Source organism: Tachyglossus aculeatus, chromosome 4 (genome assembly GCF_015852505.1).
Source record: "Tachyglossus aculeatus isolate mTacAcu1 chromosome 4, mTacAcu1.pri, whole genome shotgun sequence".
Taxonomy (NCBI): domain Eukaryota; kingdom Metazoa; phylum Chordata; class Mammalia; order Monotremata; family Tachyglossidae; genus Tachyglossus; species Tachyglossus aculeatus.
The window spans coordinates 100,011,178-100,030,075 of record NC_052069.1 but is presented as its reverse complement, the minus strand read 5'-3'; the positions used below and the strand labels follow the sequence as shown (position 1 = coordinate 100,030,075).

Below are 18,898 nucleotides of genomic sequence, written 5' to 3'. Positions count from 1 at the left end.
ATTTAATGAATGAATGAATGAATGAGTGAGTGAATGAATGACCGAGACTGTGAGCCCGCTGTTGGGTAGGGACTGTCTCTAGATGTTGCCAACTTGTCCTTCCCAAGTGCTTAGTCCAACGCTCTGCACACAGTAAGCGCTCAATCCATACGATTGAATGAATGAAAGAGTGAGTGAGTGAGTGAATGAATAACTGAGACTGTGAGCCCGCTGTTGGGTAGGGACCGTCTCTGGACGTTGCCAACTTGTCCTTCCCAAGCGCTCTGCACACAGTAAGCGCTCAATAAATACGATTGAATGAATGAATGAATGAGTGAGTGAATGAATGACCGAGACTGTGAGCCCGCTGTTGGGAAGGGACTGTCTCTAGATGTTGCCAACTTGTCCTTCCCAAGTGCTTAGTCCAACGCTCTGCACACAGTAAGCGCTCAATCCATACGGTTGAATGAATGAGTGAATGAATGACCGAGACTGTGAGCCTGCTGTTGGGTAGGGACCGTCTCTAGATGTGGCCGACTTGTCCTTCCCAAGCGCTTAGTCCAGTGCTCTGCACACAGTAAGCGCTCAATAAATACGATTGAATGAGTGAGTGAGTGAGTGAGTGAATGAATGAATGAGAGCCCGCTGTTGGGTAGGGACCGTCTCTAGATGTGGCCGACTTGTCCTTCCCAAGCGCTTAGTCCAGCGCTCTGCACACAGTAAGCGCTCAATCCATACGGTTGAATGAATGAATGAGTGACTGAGTGAATGAATGAATGAGTGAGACTGTGAGCCGGCTGTTGGGTAGGGACCGTCTCTATACGTTGCCAAGTTGTCCTTCCCAAGCGCTTAGTCCAGTGCTCTGCACACAGTAAGCGCTCAATCCATACGATTGAATAAATATGATTGAATGAATGAATGACTGAGACTGTGAGCCCGCTGTTGGTAGGGACCGTCTCTATGTGCTCAATAATAATAATAATAGCATTTATTAAGCGCTTACTATGCGCAAAGCACTGTTCTAAGCGCTGGGTCAATACGATTGAATGAACGAACCGAGCGCTTACTGTGCGCAGAGCACTGCGGCGCTCCGCTCACAGTCTCCATCCCCATTTGACGGATGAGGGAACTGAGGCCCAGAGAAGCGAAGTGGCTTGCCCCAGGTCACCCGGCCGACAGGCGGTGGGGGTCGGGATTGGAACCCGCGACCTGCGACTCCCAAGGGCGGGCTCTCTCCACCGAGGCGCGCTGACCGGAGGGAGGAGGGAGGGAGGGAGGGAGAGGGAGGGAGGGAGCGGTGCGCAGGCATTAGGCGGTCGGTCGGCGGTGCCGAGGGAGGGTCCGCCCGGTGCCCGCGCCCGTCCCCGTGGCCGTGGCCGTCCCCGTGCCCCGGAAGCGCCGCGGGCGGAGGCGGGGCCGGCGGGGACCGCTTCCGGGCCGGCCCGGGCCCAGGCGAGGCGGCGGAGGCGGCGGCGGAGGGGCGGAGGCGGCGGCGGAGGGGCTGCCGCGCCAGCGGGCGATGTGAGAGCCAAGCGCCCAGGTGAGGCCCTCTCTCTCTCTCTGTGTGTGTGTGTGTCCGTCCGTGTCCGTGTCCCTCCGAGCCCGGGGCCGCGGAGGAGGAGGAGGAGGAGGAGGAGGAGGAGGCCCCGGGGCGGAGGGGGCGGTGGCGCCCGGCCCTCCTCCCGAGGCACAGCCTCCTCCCCAACGGGCCCCGAGCCGGGCCCCCATCGGCCCGGCCCGCTGTGCCGGCGCGGGGGGCACCGCGCCTTGCCCTGCCCCTGCCCCGCTCCCCTCTGCCCCTGCCCCGTCCCGCTCCTCTCCTCCGCTCTCCCCCTGCCCCTGGCCTGTCCAGCTCTGCCCTGTCCTATCCAGCTCCTCTCTGCTCTCTCCCTGCCCCTACCCCTGTCCCGCCTAGCTCTGCCCTGTCCCGCTCCTCCGCCCTCTCCCTGCCCCTGTCCCGTCCAGCCCTGCCCTGTCCCGTCTAGCTCCTCTCCGCTCTCTCCCTGCCCCTGGCCCGTCCAGCTCTGCCCTGCCCCGTCCAGCTCCTCTCTGCCCTCTCCCTGCCCCTGGCCCGTCCAGCTCCTCTCTGCCCTCTCCCTGCCCCTGGCCCGTCCAGCTCCTCTCCGCTCTCTCCCTGTCCCTGGCCTGTCCCGCTCCTCTCCTCTCTCTCCCTGCCCCTGTCCCGTCCAGCTCTGCCCTGCCCCGTCCAGCTCCTCTCCGCTCTCTCCCTGCCCCTGGCCCGTCCAGCTTTGCCCCTGTCCTGTCCAGCTCCTCTCCCGCCCTCTCCCTGCCCCTGTCCTGTCTTGCTCTTCTCTGCTCTACCTCTGCCCCTGTCCTGTCCTGTCCTGCCCTGCCTCTCTCTGCCCTACCTCTGCCCCTGTCCTGCCCCTCTCTGCCCTCTCCCTGCCCCGTCCAGCTCCTCTCTGCTCTACCCCTGCCCTGTTCAGCTCCTCTATGCCGCCCCCCTGCCCGTGTCCTGTTCCTCTCTGCCGTACCCCTGCCTGTGTCCTATCCAGGTCTGCCCCGCCCCTGCCCCATCCAGTTCCTCTCTGCTCTCCCTGCCCCTGTCCTGTCCTGCTCCTCTCCGCTCTCTCCGCTCTCTCCCTACCCCTGTCCTGGCCTGCTCCTCTCCGCTCCCTCCGCTCTCTCCCTACCCCTGTCCTGGCCAGGTCTGCCCCTGTCCTGTCTAGCTCCTCTCCCCTCTCTCCCTGCCCCTGTCCTGGGCAACTCTGCCCTGCCCCTGTCCTGGCCAGCTTCTCTCTGCCCTACCCCTTCCCCTGTCCTGCTCCTCTCTGCCCTCTCCCTGCCCCTGTCCTGTCCAGCTCCTCTCAGCTCTACCCATGCCCTGTTCAGCTCCACCCTGCCCCACCCCTGCCCTGTTCCTCTCCACTCTACCCCTGCCCATGTCCCGTCCAGCTCCACCCCACCCCTGCCCCGTCCAGTTTCTCTCTGCTCTCTCCCTGCCCCTGTCCTGTCCAGCTCCTCTCTGCCCTACTCCTATTCAGCTCCTCTCTGCTGTACCCCTGCCTATGTCCAGTCCAGCTCTGCTCTGCTCTGCCCTGCTCTGCCCCACCCGTCCTGTCCAGCTCCTCTCTGCTCTACCCCTGTTCAGCTCTTCTCTGCTGTACCCCTGCCCTTGTCCTGTCCAGCTGTGCTCTGCCCCACCCCTGTCCTATTCAGCTCCTCTCTGCTGTACCCCTGCCTATGTCCAGTCCAGCTCTGCTCTGCTCTGCCCTGCTCTGCCCCACCCGTCCTGTCCAGCTCCTCTCTGCTCTACCCCTGTTCAGCTCTTCTCTGCTGTACCCCTGCCCTTGTCCTGTCCAGCTGTGCTCTGCCCCACCCCTGTCCTGTCCAGCTCCTCTCTGCTCTACCCCTGTTCAGCTCTTCTCTGCTCTACCCCTGCCCATGTCCTGTCCAGCTCCTCTCTGCTCTACCCCTGTTCAGCTCTTCTCTGCTCTACCCCTGCCCATGTCCTGTCCAGCTCCTCTCTGTTCTCTCCCTGCCCCTGTCCTGTCCAGCTCCTCTCTGCTGTCTCCCTGCCCCTGTCCTGTCCAGCTCCTCTCTGCTCTCTCCCTGTCCTGTCCAGCTCCTCTCTGCTCTCTCCCTGTCCTGTCCAGCTCCTCTCTGTTCTCTCCCTGCCCCTGTCCTGTCCAGCTCCTCTCTGCTGTCTCCCTGCCCCTGTCCTGTCCAGCTCCTCTCTGCTCTCTCCCTGTCCTGTCCAGCTCCTCTCTGCTCTCTCCCTGTCCTGTCCAGCTCCTCTCTGTTCTCTCCCTGCCCCTGTCCTGTCCAGCTCCTCTCTGCTCTCTCCCTGTCCTGTCCAGCTCCTCTCTGCTCTCTCCCTGTCCTGTCCAGCTCCTCTCTGTTCTCTCCCTGCCCCTGTCCTGTCCAGCTCCTCTCTGCTCTCTCCCTGCCCCTGTCCTGTCCAGCTCCTCTCTGCTCTATCCCTGCCCCTGTCCTGTTCAGCTCCTCTCTGCTCTCTCCCTGCCCCTGTCCTGTTCAGCTCCTCTCTGCTCTCTCCCTGCCCCTGTCCTGTTCAGCTCCTCTCTGCTCTATCCCTGCCCCTGTCCTGTTCAGCTCCTCTCTGCTCTCTCCCTGCCCCTGTCCTGTTCAGCTTCTCTCTGCTCTACCCCTGCTCCTGTCCTGTCCAACTCCTCTCTGCTCTCTCCCTGTCCTGTCCAGCTCCTCTCTGCTCTCTCCCTGCCCCTGTCCTGTCCAACTTCTCTCTGCTCTACCCCTGCCCCTGTCCAGTTCCTTTCTGCTCTCTCCCTGTCCTGTCCAGCTCCTCTCTGCTCTTTCCCTGCCCATCCTGTTCAGCTTCTCTCTGCTCTACCCCTGCCCCTGTCCTGTCCAGCTCCTCTCTGCTCTCTCCCTGCCCCTGTCCTGTCCAGCTTTTCTCTGCTCTACCCCTGCCCCTGTCCTGTCCAGCTCCTCTCTGCTCTCTCCCTGCCCATCCTGTCCAGCTCCTCTCTGCTCTACCCCTGTCCTGTCCAGCTCCTCTCTGCTCTCTTGCTGCCCATCCTGTCCAGCTCCTCCCTGCTGTACCCCTGTCCTGTCCAGCTCTCTCTGCTCTCTCCCTGCCCCTGTCCTGTCCAGCTCCTCTCTGCTCTCTCCCTGCCCATCCTGTCCAGCTCCTCCCTGCTCTACCCCTGTCCTGTCCAGCTCCTCCCTGCTCTACCCCTGTCCTGTCCAGCTCCTCTCTGCTCTCTCCCTGCCCATCCTGTCCAGCTCCTCCCTGCTCTACCCCTGTCCTGTCCAGCTCCTCTCTGCTCTCTCCCTGCCCATCCTGTCCAGCTCCTCCCTGATCTACCCCTGTCCTGTCCAGCTCCTCTCTGCTCTCTCCCTGCCCGTGTCCTGTCCAGCTCCTCTCTGCTCTACCCCTGCCCATGTCCTGTCCAGCTCTGCTCTGCCCTGCCCCTGTCCTGCTCCTCTCTGCTCTACTTCTGTCCTCCCTCTGTCCATGTCCTGTCCAGCTCCTCTCTGCTGTACCCCTGCCCCTGTCCTGCCCCTCTCTGCTCTACCTCTGCCCATGTCCTATCCAGCTGTGCCCCACCCTTGCCCCGTCCGGCTCCTCTGTGCTCTCTCCCCGCCCCTGTCCTGTCCAGCTCCTCTCTGCTCTACCTCTGCTCCTCTCTGCTGTACCCCTGCCCATGTGCTGTTCAGCTCTGCCCTGCCCTGCTCCTCTCTGCTCTACCTCTGCCCCAGTCCTGTCCAGCTCTGCCCTACCCCATCCATCTCCTCTCTTGCTCTACCCCTGCCCATGTCCTGTCCAGCTCTGCCCCGCCCCTGTCTTGTCCAGCTCCTTTCTGCTCTACCCCCCGCCCATGTTCTGACCGCCTCCTCTCTGCTCTACCCCTGTCCTGTCCAGCTTCTCTCTGTTCTATCCCTGCCCATGTTCTGTCCAGCTCTGCCCTGTCCTGTCCAGCTCATCTCTGCTCTCTCCCTGCCCCTGTCCTGTCCAGCTCCTCTCTCCTCTACCCCTGCCCATGTCCTGTTCAGCTCCACTCTGCCCCACACCTGTCCTGGCCTACTCCTCTCTGCTCTACCCCTGTCCCAGTGCTGTCCAGCTCTGCCCTGCTCCTGCCCTGTCCTGCCCCTCTCTGCTCTACCCCTGCCCATGTCTTGTCCGGCTCTGCTCTGCCCCTGCCTCTGTCCCGTTCCACTCTTCCCCTCTCCAGCTCCACTCTGCTCCTGTCCTGTCCTGTCCCTCCGGGGGAGTTCTGACGACTTAGCGTCCCTCACCCATCAGTCCCTGGGACCCTGCCCGGGCCTGAGACCATCCCCACTCCTCTCCCGGACCCCACCCGGGCCGAAGAAAAGGGAGGAGGGAGGGGACGGAGATGGGCTTCGTTTGGGAAAACACCACACCTCACACCTCTTGTCTGTCCTGTCCACCGCCTCCCTGCTCTACCCCTGTCCTGTCCACCTCCTCTCTGCTCTACCCCTGTCCTGTGCAGCTCTGCTCTGCCCAGCTCCACTCTGTTCAGTGCCTGCCTCTGCTCTGCCCTGCCAGCTCCTCTCTGCCCTACCCATGTCTCACCCCCTGCCCAGCTCTGTTCCGTCCTGCCTGGGCCCAGCCTAGCTCCACTTTGCCTTGCCCCTGCCCTGGCCCTGTCTTAGCTCCCCAATGTTCTGCCTCTGCCCTCGCTTCTCCCCTGGCCCTGCCCGTCTGTGCCCTGCCTTTGCCCCGGCCCTGCTCTTCTCTGCCCTCCCCTAGGCCTGGTCCTGCCCCTGCTCCTCCCCTCTCCCCAATTCCGAGTCCAGCAGGACCTGGGCGTTCCCAGTTCCCTCAGGGAGGCGGCGTTAGGTGGCTCGGGACGGTGTTGAGGAAGCGGAAAATTCAGCCTTGGACTTGTTCCCAAATTGTTATTAAGAGGGGTGAGGGAGTCAGGGGGCTTCCTTGAGCAGCCCTTTGGGGGTCTGGGCTGTCCTCACGGAGCTGAGGAGGTGTCTGCCTTCTACGCCCCCATCCCACCCCCATTTTGCACAGAACAAGCAAACCTATTCCCTTCCTACGTGGGAAAAGACTGAACCCTTGATTTTCATCCCATATCTTCGTAGCCGACCTGCCTGCTCTGAAATTACCTGACTAGAGCCCTGCTTTCTAACGGTTTGATTTTACAGGGTGTGGTGTCCGAAGTGAAAGAAGTGGCACGGGAGTGAGCTAGTACTTCTCAGCCCCTTGTCGGAGGGGATGCAAAACTCTGGGATTCCCTATCACCTTCCCCCTTGAACCCGGTGCCCTGAGAGCCTTTTCTGGTCTGGAGGCCCCTGTGTGTGAGAAGAGTGGTTGCTGAATGTAGCTTGTCTCTTGCCACTTGCAAATGGGAGGATTGCAGTGGCCAAATCAGAGCATCAGAGCCTCTTTGTGCCCTCATTCCTGGGGATCGAGCCTCCTCCTTGGGGAACTTAAACTTGGTGAAGACTTCCTCCCTCATTTGTGTCGAAAAAGAGAGTTGCCGAGGTCTTGAGTGCAGTTTAATCTGAGGCTTCTGCTTCAGCCACAGTCTTGCCGTGCACAACCAAAGATCATTCTGTACACCAGACCCCGAGTCCAGGGAGAGTTGTCCTTTTCAGTTTAGAGAGGATGGAAAACACATTTCAGTTACACACGTTAATTCCTGCAAGCTCAGACTAGGACCGAAGGTCATGCTATTTCATGATTCAGCTATAGGGTTAGGGAGGGTCATACAACCTGAAACTTTTTTTTCCCCGATATCTCAAGGCATGGGTCCTTTTCGGTATGCCTGGTTATAACTGGCCTTACCGCTCAGTCAGGAGGTACCTGCTGTTTAGTAAGGGCTATATTCTGGGGTCATGGAGTGCCACGAGAAGTTGCAATTGTTGCCTTGGTTTGGTTTAAGACAGGAAGTCGTCGCGCAACTTTTGTGAAATTTTCCTGGCACAATTGTATAGTGGCCTGTTTGTAGCAACTGCAGAATTTCAAAGGTCCGAACATCCCATCGGTGCAGTGTGGTACGTTGGCTACCTTTCCCTTCTCATTCCAGGGCTACTCTAAAGGACAGTGCACAAGGGCATGAAAATTACTGCTGTTGGCTAATAGTTTTGGAATTCTAACTTTTTAAAGAAAAAAATGAACTCTGGACTGTATTACTTTCAAGTCTTCATTGCCCTGCATCACTCGGTATTTATTTCCCACAATTTTTTTTTTGATATTTGTTAAGCGCTTACTACGTACCAAACACTGCCCTCAGCACTGGGGTAGATACAAGCTAATCAGGTTGGACACAGTCCATGCCCCACATGGGGCTCTCGGTCTTAATCCTCATTTTACAGACGAAGTAACTGAGGCACAGAGAAGTTAAGGGACTTGCTCATGGTGACACAGCAGGTAAGTGGTGGAATCCCATTTCCATTAGGCCATGCTGCTTCTGAAGATGACTATGCAGGGGTGTTTTTTGTAAATCTTCCAGACTGTGGGCCCGCTGTTGGGTAGGGACCGTCACTGTATGTTGCCAACTTGTACTTCCCAAGCGCTTAGTACAGTGTTGTGCACACAGTAAGCGCTCGATAAATACGATTGAATGAATGAATAACTCCAGATTCTACTCACTGTGTATAGATTTTCTGACCTAGCAACCTATAAAGTGGTGATTGCTGGTGAATAATTCTTTAACTTTTTAGGACTTAAACTAGACCAGACTGTTGTGGCATTGTTTATTTGCTTGCAGAGGGAGATATTTCAAATTTTCTGACCTGAAGCGAGCTCTTCTTTGGCAGTACCAGCTGACCAGTTTCAGCCAATGAAGAGTGTAGAAATGGCAAAATATAGAGCTGATCAGCTGCCGAAAAACAGAGGACCGAGCTTGGCCTTTGAGCCGCTGATGATTTCAGCAGGCGTGACTGCTTATCAGAACTCTGGAGGGAAGCAGAACTGTTCTGTGGGAAACCACTTGGTTTGCACGCCTTTTTCCTAAGCCTTCATCTTTGGCATTTTCCCTGCTGCATGAACATTTTTGGTTTTCCAGGGTTCGTATTAACTGGGGAGGGAGGCGGAGCGGGGTGTCTCTAGTGTTTTGAATCAGTGAGCATTTTGGAAAAAAACAGAGTGAGGTCAGGACAGAGAAGGTCAGCAGAGAAAGCAGCTGAGCATTTTCAGGGATGCTGCCTGCCTTCTCCGTCAGTCGCTTGGTGGCTTCTTATGTTGATCAGTCAGTCAGTCAGTTGTATTTATTGAGCACTTATTGTGTGCAGAGCACAGTACTGAGCGCTTGGGAGAGGATGATACAACAAAGAGAGTTGGTGGGCACTGTTCCCTGCCCACGAGGAGCTCACCAACTAAAGTTTAAGCAAAACGTTTTTAAAGAAGCGCAACTCTTTTAGACTGTGAGCCCACTGTTGGGTAGGGACTGTCTCTATATGTTGCCAACTTGTACTTCCCTAGCACTTAGTACAGGGCTCTGCACACAGTAAACGCTCAATAAATATGATTGATTTATTGATTGATTGATTGATTGAATGAGAAGACCATTTTCTGGCCTATCTAGGCACCTGCAACTTCTGCAGTGTGTGCCAAAGTGCGCTCTTCCTGTAGCTCCAGAGTATCGTGGAGCTGTTAGTGTCGATCATGCAGCTACTTCTGGGTTCTCTGCCGTTCTCCCCATTCACTAGAGCGTCTCGGGAGGCAGAGGTCCCGAGGGGAGGGATTAAGGGTACTAGGCTGGAACCAGAAACGGGGGGCCGAGAGATGGGGAGCGGGTGTGACGAGGGCCAAAACGCCCACTTCCTTCCCTCACTGTCCTTCTCTGCCCCCGCCCCAGTGTCCTCCCTTCTTTCGATCCACTGCAATCTCCCCATCCAATAGGAACCGTCCAGAGGCCTTCAGTGTTAGACAGTGACTGGAGGAAAAGTGCACTCTGCCTAAATTATCAGCATTTCTGGAGCGACCTAGAGAATTTTAACGCCTTAGTAGAAAATATAGCAGGTTGGATAAAAATGTTCTTTCAGGCACACATGAATTAATGCAGTAAGAACTCTGAATTTTTTTTTCATTGAAATTAGGATGAGATCCTCATGAATATCCATCACAGCATGCCATTTTATTTATTTTTCTCTGTAATCTAGTTTTGGTGCAATCAGAATCTGGTGTGCTGCCTGGGTGTCATCTTGCAAGTTTTTTTTTTTCATTTTTTTTTTTTAACTGAAGTATTAGGTTGCAGTTGATGACAGCCCGGTGTTAATTTTGATCGGGGCCCAGGCAGAAATACTTAGAAAAGCTATTTTTATACATTTGTCACTGCAGTTACAGGGCTTGTCCTCTCGGTTTCTTCAGTCTGGGGGTGGTCCTTTGGTGAGAGTGTGAGTGAAGGTTGTAACGGACCTCTGGGGTCTTCAGGTTTAATGAGCAGGTTGGAGCCAAGGTCAGTTGGGAACTGGGTAAGCAACATGCCGGAGATCCAGGTACGGAACAGGAAGTGAGGGAGGGAGGGAAGGAGTCAGGGAAGTGCATGCTCGGGATCAGAAATGAAGCAGTAACATGGAAGATGCGTAGGAGCGAGGCGTTCGATGTTGGCGTTTCTCTCCCTCACCCTGGTGCCCCGCGTAAGGCTCAGACATCGGAACCTAATCCACCTGAGCCCAAGCTGAACCCCGGGAGAACAGGCCCCCTCTCCTGTTCCAAAGTCTCAATCGGGTGGGCACGGGACCTCACCTGCCTGCTCGGCCCCCCTGGGGGCTACTGGTCCCAGCGAGTGCACAGGAATTTACGATCCTGAATTTATTCAAGAACAGAGGGCAGTGCCACATCTTTGTACCTGTCTTTTCTTCCCCACCTTGTATCTCCCCCCACCAGCCTCTCCACCTTCCCTCCCCAGCCCCTCCTCCTTCCTTCCACCCACCAGCCCCAGCTGGAGGCAGCCCCCAAAAGAGGAGCTTGTGGGCTTCTCCCCCTTGTAGACTGTGAGCCCGCTGTTGGGTAGGGACCGTCTCTGTATGTTGCCAACTTGTGCTTTCCAAGCGCCTAGTACAGTGCTCTGCACACAGTAAAGCGCTCAATAAATACGACTGAATGAGTGGGCCCACCCAAGCCCTGATGTTGCATGACCTAGGGGCCGCTTCAGGCCCAAGGCCCTGGGGCTAGTCTCCCACCTGGGTGGAGCTCTCCCCAGAACCCTATGGAGCCTTACAAACACCTCAAAATCCACCCTATCCCTGTCCATTCTTAAATTTCAGACATAAATTTCCGAACAAATTATTTTTGTTAAACTCCATTTAGTCCTGCCAAGGACCGCTTCAGACGTTCCCCTCGTTCCGCCCACGTTCTCCCTTGGGCCTGGAACTCCCTCCCGCTTCGGATCCGACAGTCCCCCACTCGCCCCACCATTCAAACCTCCTACAATTTTATCTCCTCCAAGAGGCCTTCCCTGACTAAATCCTTTATTTCCCCTGTTCGCCCTCTCCTCCGCATCAACTGTGCAGTTGACCGTGTGCCCCTTAAGTACTTTGATGCTCACCTTAGCCCCACAGCACTTGTGTCCATTTCCTTATACTCTGCTATCTCCCTGATCTGTCATTTATTTTAACATCATTCTCCCCCTGTAGATTGTAAGCTCCTAGTGCCCGGGAATTGCGTCAGTGACTCTGTTGTACTCTTCCAAGCACTTAGTACAGTGCTCTGCATGCAGCAAGTGCTCAATAAATCCCACAGATTGATTGATTGGTTCAGAGAGATGCAGCCCAGTACAGCTGCAGTGGAAAATGAGAGACTTGAGCAGAAGCGAGCAAGTGACTTTGGCAGTGGGGCCTGAAACCAGGTATCTAGTTCATTCTGAAACCTGGAGTGTGGAAACGACCGCTGCTTCCGAAATAACTGTGCCCCCATTTCTCATGCCCTGGAGGAACCTGGGGCATTACTGGCACATTAGGAAAGTGCGACGTGGCCTAGTGGATAGAGCACAGGCCTGGAAATCAGAAGGTTGGGGGGGCGGTTCGAATCCCGGCTCTGCCATTTGTCTGCTGTGTGATGTTGGGCAAGTCACTTCACTTCTCTGGGCCTCAGTTACCTCATCTATACAGTGGGGATGAAGACTGAGAGCCCCGTGCGGGGCAGGGACTATGTCCGACCCGATTTGCTTGTATCCACCCCAGCTCCTAGTACAGTGCCTGGCACATAGTAAGCACTTAACAAATGCCACCATTTATAATAACAATAATAATAATAACAATTTAAAAAGAACAAGAAGAGCTAGTTTAGTAAGGGATGTGAAAATGTATATTGAAAAAGCGCAGGGGTGGGAGTGTTCTCGGTTCCACGGATCCTGCTGTCTCGCCATCCCTCTGGCCCAGCAGTGAAAAGTGAGCGGGAGCAGGAGGGGCTACAGAAGTCACACAACCATGGTTATGCTCTCAGTAGCCATCCATGTGACAAAACACACCTGGGGTTGATGGCCTAGACCATGAGGAGCGTGGGTGTGTATGTGTAGGGAAGCAGCATGGCCTAGCGGAAAGAGCACAAACCAGGGACTCAGGGGACTGGGGTTCCAATCCTGTCTGCTGTGTGACTGTGGGCCAGTCACTTCACTTCTCTGGGCCTTGGTTACCTCATCTGTAAAATGGGGATCGAGACGGTGAGGTCTTTGTGGGACAGGGACCGGGTCCATCCTGATTATGTTGCATCTACCTCAGTGTCTGGCACAAAAGAAGGGCTTCACAAATGCCATAAAAAACCAAAGCAACAACGACAAAACTGCCATCGAGCCCAGCGGCTGAATTCCGCGTTGAATATACCGAGGGGAGAATTGGTCCAATCGTAATGGAAAAGCCGATACTTCCGATTCATCCCGGGAATATCCGTTTCTGATCTCCAGCTCTCGTTGGGCCCTTATTCTGGGCAGACTGGGCCCGCTCCTTCCGGCAGCTGGGTCGGAAACACTGAATGGGGTCCCTCTTGCACTTGTTAACAGTCTAAATTGAATGAAGTATTAAGTGAATTCTAAGGAAAGAGTGTCGCTCGCTAGCAGCTGTAGAGAAAATATCTTTGTATCTAATTTTCACCATAGAAGAGAAGTGTTAATTTAAAGTAAAGAAGGGAAGAGAATGGTTATGTTCTCTATCTTTTGAACAGAAAATTGGACATTTGTCTTAGGTGTAAATGTTAGTGTCCGGTTTTTCCCTTCAAAATGGAGTACCTCTTCAGAGAACCATTTTGCTTGGTCCTCGTGGAGAGGCTGAGGGGGTCTGGTCATGGTGTAAGTTTTCTGTGGTTCAGCCTGTCTTCGTGTTCCCCGACCATGGTCACCTTTTTGAATCCAAACTCCTTTCGTACATAGGCATTGAGTGGAGAAAGTCACGCACACTTCCCCCCTTCAAAGCCCTACTGAAATCTCACCTCCTCCAGGAGGCCTTCCCAGACTGAGCCCCCCTTTTCCTCTGCTCTCCTCCCCTCCCCATCACTCCGACTCCCTCCCTCTGCTCTACTTCCCCTCCCCGCTGCATAGCACTTGTGTAGATATGTACATATTTATAATTCTATTTATTGTATTAATGATATATATATATGTATATAGTTATATTTATTTATATTGATGCTATTGATGCCTGTCTGTTTTGTTGTCTGGCCCCCCCTTCTAGACTGTGAGCCCGTTGTTGGGTAGGGATTATCTCTGTTGCCGAATTGTACTTTCCAAGCACTTAGTACAGTGCTCTGCGCACGGCAAGTGCTCGATAAATATGATTGAATGAATGAATGACCTTGGAAATAATAATTATGGTATTTAAGTGCTTCCTTTGTGCCAGGCGCTGTAGTCAGCGGCTGGGGTGGATACAAGCAAATCAAGTTAGACACAGTCCCTGTCCCATGTGGGGCTCACAGTCTCAATTCCCATTTTACAGATGAGGTAACTGAGGCACCGAGAAGTGAAGTGACTTACCCAGGGTCACACAGCAGACAAGTGGCAGAACCGGGATCAGAACCCCTGTTCTCCCAGCATGGGCTGCTTGATGTAATGCCCGTCTCCACTGGAACATGACATTCAGCTGTGTTTTGAAACTCGGGACCTATGATGGACCCCTTTGAATAGTATTTTCCTAATGTAAAAGACATTAATGCTAAGTTGCCCAATTCTGTTTTCAGGCTCGCATGTTTACATTAGATATGTGTTTGTTGGCTTGAGACCGAAAATGCCTTGCGGAGCGAAAAAAGAGAGCCTTGCCGAAGCCGAGGCAGAGAGGATGGCAAATTAATCTTTGAACCTTAACATGAAGCGCTTTCCTCATCCAAGCAGCGGACCGCTATGGCAGGGTTGTGAAAGTTGGGAGAAAAGTCTACACCACGGCTCAATGTTATTTATCAGATGATTTGATTCGTGAGTTAGAGGATGTAAAAATTCTGAAAAGGCAATGCCATTTCCTCCTAATTGGGTAAAGCAAAGTAAAAATGATCCTGCCGAAGGATCTGGTGGGAAATGCATATTCAGCCATTTGAGGGTTTGGAAATGTCTGCACACAGTATCAGTGGATTCTCCGATGGAGCTTAACCTAACCAGAACTGAATCTCTGGCCCTTTTTAATCTTTCATTTTGCCGGTGTCATGGGCACCGTGACCGTATCTCAAAAGTGTATTGGAGAAATAACTTAAAAAGTGTTATTTTCCAAAGGGCCAGACAAATAGAATATTCCGTTGAAACGCCTAACAGTGAGCTCTCCTCCCGTTTTGATCCCTTTTTACTTATCTCGGAGGCAGGCAAGATGTCCTTATGGTCCAAACCTAATTGCCGATTAGCCGGGGAAAGTGGAGAGTTGTTTAGATCCAGGGTCAGTCACCCGGGGAAGGATATTTTGGCTATGAGGTTGGGTCTCAGGGCGGCCTCCTGATGGATCCGCTTCTCCTCCCCGGGAGAGAGTTCTCGGTGACCAGCTACTGCTCCCCGGGACCGCTGGCTATTCTAGGTTTTCTCCCCCTGTGTCTTTCCTCTTCCCTCCTCCCCAGCCTTCCATCTCTGGATCCTCTCCCGAGGTCCCCAGAGTGGCAGAGGACTGTGGAGGAGAAAAAAAAAAAAAGCTTGAAACGCTTTCTTCTAGGCAGACAAACATGCTGATGTGAGGATTTCTGGGACAGGCCTGGAAGCAAACCCCCCCCACCCCGTGGTGGCTCCACAAATGTTGATCTTGGCTGCCTGGTGTCATCCCCGCTTAACGGTTGACCGTCAACACAAAGCTTGCCCCAGGTAGATTTGAGTCCGTCAGATTTTTTTTTTTTTTTACCCAAAATTCCTTTTCATAAAACACTTTTGGCCCGCATAGACCGTGAAGGCCATAGTCGCCCCTGTCTAGTCTGGAGTTTGGGTGAGCGCATCTTTTCTTCCTGCTTAAGTGGGCCTCGGAGCCAACAGTGACACTGGCCTGCTTTACGCTGGAGTTGTAGAAGTACACCTGTATATATGTATATATGTTTGTACATATTTATTACTCTATTTATTTTACTTGTACATATCTATTCTATTTATTTTATTTTGTTAGTATGTTTGGTTTTGTTCTCTGTCTCCCCCTTTTAGACTGTGAGCCCACTGTTGGGTAGGGACTGTCTCTATATGTTGCCAACTTGTACTTCCCAAGCGCTTAGTACAGTGCTCTGCACACAGTAAGCACTCAATAAATACGATTGATTGATTGTTTCTTAAATAGGACTTTGACTTTTCTCCCTCTCCACAACTGCTTATACGATAGATCTGTATCCAAACCGTTAAAATTTATTTACCCTCACTAATAAACCTTTTGCTACTGAAGGTAGTCTGAGAGATAATCAGGCATGAACAGTCCAAAGCAAAAATCCCGTAAGGCCACCCTACACTCTGGTCTTTCAAACAATCACATACCACTGGACCAACCCATCCTTGTATTCCCCACTTCACAGAGGAGGAGACTGAGGCCAAAAGTTGTTTTGTACTCTCCCAACTGCTTAGTACAGTGCTCTGCACCCAGTAACCACTCAGGCAGTTTGATGATGGTGATGAGAAGTGGTTGAGATTTGTCCAGGGCCCACCGGAGTGACAAAAGTGGAGATCCGGGACCCGAACTCTTGGCCTCAGTGCGAGTCTGTTTTTTGTGGCGGCGGGGGAGAGGGACCATATCTGGGCAACTGGGGTACATGGGCCAGGCCGAGGCAAGCGACCCATTATGTTGGCCCAGACCCACGGGTGGTGACATGTTGAATATGTTGATCCTCGATCACGTGTAGGTGCCGTTCATAAACAAGGTCCCATGCAATGTTTGTAAAATAGTCTGGGAACTTTCTTAGAATCCGCAGTTATGGGACACTGGCAGGAAACGGCACAAATGAAGAAAGGAAGGGAAGTGCGGAAGTTTTGAGATGTGTTCTGAAAGTTCATTTTCTGGGCTCTAAATCACGGTGGGAAAGGGGAGGAAGAGGAGACGCAGGCTGAAAAGTGGACGGACCGTCCCCAGCCTTTTCATTTTATTGGGAATTTTGTGGGGCTCTCGGAGGATTTGGAAAGGACTCTCTCTGGGGACCAGAGGGTGACCCTTCCTGGGCCCCTGGGTGAGGCTGTTGGCCATCTCTAGTTCATCCTGGTGGAGGCAGGAGGTTAGGACTTGGTGGATCACGGCGTTGCTCTGTACTTTTTCCAGAGGGAAAACTCAACGTTGTCATTGGCGGCATTTATTGGGCACTTACTGTGTACTAAGGGCTCGGCAGAATACAGTACAATAGAGTTGGTAGACATGTTCCCCAAATCCAGTTCAGTAATACTAACAAGAGAAGCAGGACGGTCTAGTGGGTAGAGCACGGGTACCGGGAGTCAGAAGGACGCGAGTCCTAGTCCCGGCTCCGCCGCTTGTCTCTGTGCCACCTTGGGCCAGTCATTTCGCTTGTCTGTGCCTCAGTTCCCTCATCGGCAAAATGGGCATTATAAAACTATAAGCCCCAGGTGAGACGTGGACTGTGTCCAACCTGATTAGCCTGTATCTACCCCAGCACCCAGTACAATGCCTGGCACGTAGCCCTGAGCAAATACCACTGAAAGAAGAAAATGAGCAAGACCCAAAGGTCTTCCGCCCCGGGTTGGGTCTGGCCGTGCGGTAGAAAGACGTCGAGCGTAATGTGTGGAGCGTAAATATTGCTTTGTGAATCTCTCTCTCTCTCTCTCTGTCTGTGTCTCTCTCTCTCCGTTTCTCCACTCTCCCAGATTCCGCTCCATGTCAGTAGAAATGGACAGCAGCAGTTTCATTCAGTTCGATGTGCCCGAGTACAGCAACACGGTCCTGAGCCAGTTAAACGAGCTTCGGCTGCAAGGGAAACTCTGCGACATCATCGTGCACATTCAGGGGCAGCCGTTCAGAGCCCACAAAGCGGTCCTCGCCGCCAGCTCCCCGTATTTCCGGGACCATTCCGCGTTAAGTACCATGAGTGGCTTATCGATATCGGTCATTAAGAACCCCAACGTCTTCGAACAGTTACTCTCGTTCTGTTACACTGGAAGGATGTCCTTACAGCTGAAGGACGTGGTGAGTTTCCTCACCGCCGCCAGCTTCCTTCAGATGCAGTGCGTCATCGACAAATGCACCCAGATCCTGGAGAGCATCCACTCGAAGATCAGCGTCGGCGAGGTCGACTCGGTCACGGTCGGCGCCGAGGAGACTCCCGAAAACCGCAACGGCGTGAAGGACGGCAGCTTCTTCGCCAATCCGGTGGAAATCTCCCCCCCGTACTGCTCCCAGGTGCGGCCGCCCGTGGTCGGCGGCGACCTGCGGATGGAAACGGGTCCGGGCAAAGCCCCGCGGGGCCGCGGGGCCCAGGAAGAAGGCCACTCGGACCGAGGGAGCTGCGGAAGCGTGTCCGAATACGAGATCCAGATCGAGGGGGACCCCGAGCCGGGGGACCTGCTCGTCCGAGAGAGCCAGATGGCGGAGGTGAAAGTGAAGATGGAGAAGTCGGAGCGGCCCAGCTGCTCCGACAGCTCGTCCCTCGGGGACGACGGCTACCACACGGAGATGGTGGACGGGGAGCAGGTGGTGGCGGTGAACGTCGGCTCCTACGGCTCCGTGCTGCAGCATGCGTACTCGTTTTCGTCCCAGCCCGCCTCCCAGCCCCCTGGTGTGCCCGAGCCTTTTGGGGGCGGCAGCCATTCCAGCCCATCCAGGTCCATGCTGAGCTGCTTCAGGGGAGGCCGGGCGCGCCAGAAGCGGGCCGCCGGCCACCTGCACGGCGACCTCCAGGGCCCGGGGCCCGGGGCCGACGGCGACGCCGCGCCCGGCCAGCCGGGCTACGAGGGCGGCCCCCGTGAGCGCGGCGCCAGGGGCCACTGGTACCCTTACAACGAGCGGCTCATCTGCATTTACTGCGGCAAGTCCTTCAACCAGAAGGGCAGCCTGGATCGGCACATGCGGCTCCACATGGGGATCACGCCCTTCGTCTGCAAGTTCTGCGGGAAGAAGTACACGCGCAAGGATCAGCTCGAGTACCACATCCGCGGCCACACCGACGACAAACCCTTCCGCTGCGAGATCTGCGGCAAGTGCTTCCCCTTCCAGGGCACCCTAAACCAGCACCTGCGGAAAAACCACCCCGGCGCGGCCGAGGTCCGGCACCGCGGCGACTCTCCGGAGCGGACGGAGGCCTTTGCGGAGCAGAAGGTCGACGACGACGCCTCGACGGTGGAGGTGGCTCTGGATTCTGGCCCGGAGGGCCACTCGGTGGCCAACACCCCCGATTGAGAGCCCAGATGCCCCGAGCGACCCAAACCAAGCACATTTTAGCCGCTGCATTTATTTTTTTTCAATTTTTTTTGGTTCGTTTGCTGGCTTGTTCGTTTTGTTTTTCCTTGTTTCAGTGATCTCTGATTAGCACGGGCGTGCTAGCCTTTCTTTTCCCTCGACCGTACGGGAACGGGTCTGTCCCCCGGCGGGCTCTCGGTGATTTCCGGACGGAGCACGTCACGGCGTTTGCCCTTTGCTTCTGAGGAGCCCGAAGGAGCTCGCCGTCCAGAGGGGGACGCTCCCCTTTGGCCGAACTGCCCTCCCCCTGCCCTCCCACCTTCCGTCAGTGACTCGAGAGAGTCAGCCGGGCGACCCTCCCTCGGCGGCCGGGAGGTGTGTTCTCCCTCGACGGGCGCGCTGACTCCCGTTGGCTCTCGTGGGGGGCTGCGCGTGACCGTGGAGGGAGAATTAGAAGCCTCTGGGCGGGATGATGAGTAACTTTTTTATAGTTCCCAAATTACTTTTTTGGTAGTTAGAAAATTTATATATATATATATATACATATATATAAACAGTTATTATATATACACATATATGTATGTATATGTATATATATATATATACACACACATTCATGGGTTTCGAATCTGGTTGAGGTGAATGCGAGAGGACTGTGTAAGTTAATACAGTGTACAGGGCTTTCGACTCTTCATCTCATCTCTCCCCTCTCCAGGGGTTTAGGGCTTTGCCC

General features: G+C 54.6%; 1 protein-coding gene across 1 annotated transcript; it reads left to right on the top strand.

Annotated features, from left to right (window-relative positions):
- The first annotated feature begins 1,481 nt into the window (after positions 1-1,481).
- ZBTB34 (zinc finger and BTB domain containing 34) lies at positions 1,482-18,636 on the top strand. The gene is made up of 2 exons (XM_038745482.1): positions 1,482-1,519; positions 16,638-18,636. The coding sequence occupies exon 2, from the start codon at positions 16,648-16,650 to the stop codon at positions 18,163-18,165; it is 1,518 nt and encodes a 505-aa protein (XP_038601410.1). The 5' UTR covers positions 1,482-1,519; positions 16,638-16,647; the 3' UTR covers positions 18,166-18,636.
- The last annotated feature ends 262 nt before the right edge of the window (positions 18,637-18,898 follow it).

Excerpts from the sequence above, each read along its gene's own strand:
- ZBTB34 (XM_038745482.1), top strand. The coding sequence starts at position 16,648 with ATGTCAGTAGAAATGGACAGCAGCAGTTTCATTCAGTTCGATGTGCCC.